This window comes from Zosterops lateralis (assembly GCF_965231275.1).
Source record: "Zosterops lateralis genome assembly, chromosome: 11".
NCBI classification, from domain to species: Eukaryota; Metazoa; Chordata; class Aves; order Passeriformes; family Zosteropidae; genus Zosterops; species Zosterops lateralis.
In genome coordinates this window covers 21,867,940-21,873,826 of record NC_139771.1, presented here as the reverse complement: position 1 = coordinate 21,873,826, position 5,887 = coordinate 21,867,940, and the positions used below count along the sequence as shown (strand labels likewise).

Here is a 5,887-nt window from a genome sequence, read left to right as displayed (position 1 = left end):
GAGCCCGGGACAGGAACACAGACAGAACTGAAACAAAACAGAGAAACACATAGAGAAAGAGAAACAAACACAGACACAAACATAGAAACTCAAAGAGAAACAAAGAGAGAAACTGAAAGAGAATCAAACAGAGGAACAAACACACAAACCAGCAGAGCCGGGGGACACCGCGGCCAAAAGGGATCCGGGAAAATGCGCTGGGGAAACTCCGCGCCGCGGAGCGTCACGGCCGCGTAACTACGCGCATACTACGCCCATACTCCGCGGAGTAACGCGCAGAGTGAGGGTTTAAAATAAGGGTAAAATACGGGAAATGGCGAATTTCAGTGCTAATAGGTGTGCGGGCACTCAGCCGTTACCTAGAGGGTGTTTTATTAGAAATCCTATATAAAACACGATCCGCTGAAGGGGCCGGGGCCGCTGCGGCCCCCGGGCCCCTCGCGGGCTGCGGGAGCTCTCGCTCGCTGTCCCCGGTGTCCGCGGGGCGGTTTCCGTGCCCTGTGCCCGCTCGGGGGGTGAGTTACGGTTCGGCTCCGTTTCCCGGGTCCCGGTAACGCCTCAGGGCCCTCACAAAGTGTTTGCGGGCCGGGCCGGGCCGTGTGCCCCGCGAAATGCTCCGGCGGGGAACTGTGTCCCCGGGCCGCGGGGTTCCGCCCCTCGCCCCGCGGGTTCCGCCCCCGCCCCTCGGTGGCCGCGGTCTCGGCCGGTAGCCAGGGCAGCTCCGCCCCCGGCAGTGAGTTTTATCCTCCAGAAAATCCCCCGAGCGCCGGTCAGTTCGCAGCTCCACGCCCAACCCGCGAGCTCTGCAGACGGCGAGAACCGGACAACATTTCCTGCAACACGAGTTCTTCCCAGAGCTGAGGGCTCCAGTGCCCTTCCCTCACGGACCTCACAGTTCCAGTCCCGTTCCCTCACGGAGCCCACAGCTCCATTGCCGTTCCCTCACGGAGCCCACAGCTCCAGTCCCGTTCCCTCACGGAGCTCAGAATTCCGTTGCCATTCTCTCCCGGAGCCCACTGCTCCATTGCCGTTCTCTCAGGGAGCCCACAGCTCCATTCCTGTTCCCCTACAGAGCCCACAGCTCCACTGCCGTTCTCTCCCGGAGCTCACAATTCCAATTCCGTTATCCTCCTGGAGCCCACAGCTCCATTCCTGTTCCCTCAGGGATCCCACAGCTCCATTGCCGTTCCCTCAGGGAGCCCACAGTCCCACTGCCCTCACAGAGCCCACAGCTCCATTCCTGTTCCCCCTCAGAGCCCACAGCTCCATTCCTGTTCCCCCTCAGAGCCCACAGCTCCATTCCTGTTCCCTCAGGGATCCCACAGCTCCATTCCTGTTCCCTCACAGAGCCCACAGCTCCACTGCCGTTCCCTCAGGGAGCTCACAATTACATTCCTGTTCCCTCCCGGAGCCCACAGTCCCAATGCCGTTGGGCTCCAGGGGCAGGCGGGACCACAAGCGCTATATGTGGTTCTTTTTACCTTTTCTGTATTTGTTTTCGGTGTTTCTCCCCCTTTTCCCTCATGCGGCCTTTAGAGGGTTTTTGTGCCGGGCCCTGCGGGGGGAATGAACAGTTTCTCCTCCTGCGGGTCCCAGCACAACCCGCCGGGTTTGTGTTTCCCTTTCCCCGCGGCGGCTGCAAAGTTCTCCTTCTCCTTCCCCTCCTCTCCTTTTTCCCTGTCCCCGCTCCAGCCCAGAGCGGGTTCTGACCTCTGTTTAATAAAGCTTTACACGTTGTGTTTGTATGCCTTCAAAACGTGTCGATACAGGCTTTTTAAAGTTTGTTTTCTGACTGAATTCTATTTTTTTTACACTTTTACAGTTGCTGGAGAGATGGAAGGCAGCAAATACGGTGCCTTATTGCCTATCAAAGATTTCAACATAGTCTGATTTCTTTAGCAAGAATGTTAACCAGTTTGCCAGATGAAATTACACAAAATAAAAGCATGAGAAGCTACTCAGCTGATCAGCAGTCTGCCAAACTACACGTTATGTTTTTTCAGTAAACCTGCACTCTAAAAAGTCTTACTAAATTTCTGTTTCCATGAAATTTGCAGTTGCCATGGGTTTTTCTCATAACTAAATTGCTTATAAGTTTAATATGCTTGTTGTGACTTTTATGCCTTTAGTGAACCATCATGCTGTTATTTCTCTTACTGATTGTTCACTTTTTAATTTTATTTTTGTGTTAATAACAGTAGATTAAGCTACATCTTGCCATATCTATAACTTAGGTTAGTAGGGTACTATTAGGGTACTAATTTGCAGTTATGTTTAGTGGAGGTCCAGTGATATAATGCTCTGTTACCTTCTGTTAAGTTGAGCAGGGCTAAGCTCTATCAAGTTAATTTTGTAATTTCATGTCTGCTAAGTTTTAGTGTTATTAAGTTCAGGCAATGTTTTATTCCAGTTTTATATAGATCACAGTTACATTCAGTATTAATAATACTTTGAGTTTTTGTAAGGGTGCCTTCTGTTTTACTGAGGTAATAATTGAGCTACATTTTATTAATATAAAGTTCTTTTAGGACAGAGTTCTATTGAGTTCATTTTGTTAAGCTTTATTGCTGTCAAAATTAATTTATACCAGGTTTGAGTGTTATTCAGAGTTACTACAGCTTTTACACCAGTAAATTGTTCAGTGTTTTCTTTTGTTTCATTTTACTGTTTGAATGAATATTTGGAATATATGATCTCAACTGTTTCAGATTGTTATGACTGATATAAAAAAAGATAATTAAATCTAAATCCCCATTCAGTGTACAATAGCAAAGCCTAATTGATTCATTAACTTAAAGGGAAGACAGGCGTGTGTTTTTATCATCAGTAGGTTAAAAGTTGTCATCTGTTCATTTGATCAGACATCCATTGCCTCTGAGAAAATAAGGCCCAGTGAGAAGAGAAATGACTTCACCACCATCCAGCCTTTGTAAAAAGAACAGGGGCAAAAGTGGGACTGCCAGAGCCTGGCTGTGTCTGGAGACTTACAGAAGAAACTGTCAACAAAACCCTCATGTCATCATCATGGTACAGCGTTCCTGCTAACCTTCTTCAGCTATTCCCTGTTCCAGGATTGCAAAAAAGACATTCAGTGATGCCAAAGATCAACATTTCCAGCTAATGGACTTTCTCCTGAGCCTCAACTATTTGGACTTTAAAACAATGGTCATTTATCTCAATTTCCCCTAGAGACACTAGACATTATTTTTCTCATTCTGCAAGACCCTGTGTCAATGACATGATTTGATTTAATAACTTTGGTTGATTGTGATTGGTTTTTTACGTATCTTGTTTCATATTTAACAGATAACCAGTAATAGCCTTAGTAAGATGCAAATTGTTTTAGCATCAGAACATGCGAGCTTTTTTAAATTAATAAAAAAGGGGGAGATGTTGTGACAGGTAAAAGAATTATAAAAGAAAGGCCTCATAAGATCAGGCCTGCTCTATTAAATTATTGGCTGGCCTGTCATCTCTTCTAAATGTAGTTAAGCAATTTGCAAGTTCCCATGTGAGAGCAATCTTGGTATGAAACGTTCCTTAACACCTGTTCTGGGGTTGAAAAATAAGTGCACCTGTGTGAACAATCAAACCTGTTCCACGAGAACCCAGAAAGGAAAAATGTGAACAACCTGAATCTCAGCACAAATCACCTTCTGACCAAAACATGGAGCAGTAAGAAAACTCCCAGCCAACACGACCAACTACCAGCACACATTTCACACATTTCCAGTGTGTGAAAACTCTATCAAAGAAGTGATGTGAATAAAGAATTGGCTTTTCCCACATGAAGAAAACGGAGCCCCAGCTCACTTATTACAACAGGGAGACACCTGCCCGTGGCACACACCCAGAGCTGCTCTGGTGCTCAGGTAATCCCAGCTCAGCCCGGCTCAGCACAAGGGCAGCCTGGACACCTCACACAGGTTGTGGGCACCATGTTCCACAACAGCACCAGCCAAGCCTGAGCTCCTCTGTTCCTAGGGATTGTCACCATGCTGGGTGCCAGGGCCCCTGCCCATAATCTGGCATCTGCACACACAGCCCCAAACCATCAGCCCCCTGGCACCACAGCTGGGGACACACGGGGACAGAGAGCACCTCTCCACAAGGGCAGCCACCTGCAGCACCAGCTCACCACAACGCCCTGCAGGTTGAGGGCAGGGCTGAGGGATTTTGGCACTGAGAGATGGAAGCACAGGGACGGGGACCCCCAACAGTCATGGCATTCTATGAAGCAAATAAAGAAACTTTATTAGGATGAGGTGAGCACAGAGTTAAAACTCGTCCTAGGGACTGAAACCAGCCCAGACCCCAAGGGCCTGGGGTCAGCTGAAGCAGGGCTTAGCTCCCTAAGGAGCCTTTCTGTCTGCTGCCACGGGGGCTGCCTTCTTCACCTTGGCCTTCCCCTGCCCAGCTCCTGGAGCCACCCGGGGCTTCTTTGCCTGATCTTGGCCTCCCTGTGCCTTGGGGGCACCCTGCTGTGCCCCCTTGGGCACCTTCCCCTTGCTCTTTCCCCTGGGGGCCTTTTGAGGTCCCTTTGGCCCAGCACTTCCAGAGCTGTCACTGTCACTGCTTCCTGCACTCTCAGGAGCCTGAGCTGTGCTGCGTCCTGAGCGTCCTTTTGGGGGGAGCTGGGGGTTGCTGGCAGCTTTTGGGGGCCCTGAAGGCCCTGAGCCCTGAGACTGGGGCCCATCAGCACTTGGGGGATGCTTTACTGTCTCACTCTTGGGCTTCTTTGTTGCTCGTGGCTGAGCCTAGAGGGAAGAGAAGAGATCACCTCAGGTGTTGCTCTGCCATGAGCACCCAACCCCACTGCTGGCCCTGACTCACATCCACAGGCTTTGCCTTTGGCTGCTTGGTGGCTGTTGGCTGCTTGGTGGCACCTGTGGAAGAAGGGCAGCAGATGAGCCCAGGTGGGGCCAGGCAGTGAGAGCTTGTTCACAGCATCAGCAGCCCCTTACCTCGCTGTCGTGCTCCTGCCACGGGGGCCTGGGGGGCCTTGGTGGTCCCTTTCTGTCCTGGCTTTGGGGCCTGTCCTAGGTCAGGGTCTGCCTGGCTCAGCTTCTGCTTCTGCTGTGGTTTCTTGCGTGCTAACTGTGGGTGAGAGAGGGGTGTCACCAGGGCCAGACAGTGCCTCAGTCCCCAGCCCTGTGCTCCAGCAGCCCCTGCTCACCTTGAAGGTGCCAGTGGCCCCCACAGCAGAAGAGTTGTGGGGCCTCACCAGGTCCCCACAGCTCAGCCCCTTGCTCAGCGCCTGCTTCAACTGGTACTTGAGGCGGATGGGGTCCACAGTGGGGTACTTGGCCAGAATGAAACGCTTGATGGCAACCACTGAGGCACCTTTCTTCTCATCATGGGCCCGCAGAGCCTCCTTGACCATGTGCAGGGTTGGAGGGTGCTGGCCCTGATAGTGCTGGGCTGTGCCAGCAGCTTCAGCTGTGGGAAGAGGGGCCATTTGGGACTGGAGCCCAGTCCTGAGACATTCACAGCCCTAGCAGGCTCAAAGCTCCCAGAAGCCAAGCAGCCACAACCCTGCTCATCCCTGCAGCCCCCCAGGGACCTCAGCCACCATAACCCAGAGCCTGAGCCAAGCTCCAGCTCTGAGGAACCCCACAGCACATGCAGACCCCTTACCTAGCTGAGGCTCCATGGCAGTACACAAATCCAGGCAATCAGAGGCAGCTCTACCCTACAGCACCACAAATCCTACTGCCACACCCAGCCCACCTTCATCCAATTTATCCGATGAGAGGCTGGCTGCAGGTGTTGGTTGGCAGCTGCTAATTGCTGTGGTAGAAGCCCTAGTGGAAGCCAGGCTCTGGAAATTGAAGGCCCTTTAGCCAAAGCTTTGTGAGGGGCTGGAGGGGGAAGGGGCACACCTAAG

The 5,887-nt window shown here is 51.4% G+C and overlaps 1 protein-coding gene across 1 annotated transcript; it reads right to left on the bottom strand.

Annotated features, from left to right (window-relative positions):
- Nucleotides 1–4,352: 4,352 nt before the first annotated feature.
- Nucleotides 4,353–5,653, bottom strand: H1-8 (H1.8 linker histone; the record flags this gene model as incomplete). Its single annotated transcript, XM_083869293.1, has 5 exons — nucleotides 4,353–4,757; nucleotides 4,834–4,886; nucleotides 4,965–5,097; nucleotides 5,177–5,439; nucleotides 5,638–5,653. 5 exons carry the CDS (start codon nucleotides 5,651–5,653, stop codon nucleotides 4,353–4,355), a joined length of 870 nt encoding a protein of 289 aa, XP_083725419.1.
- Nucleotides 5,654–5,887: the final 234 nt, after the last annotated feature.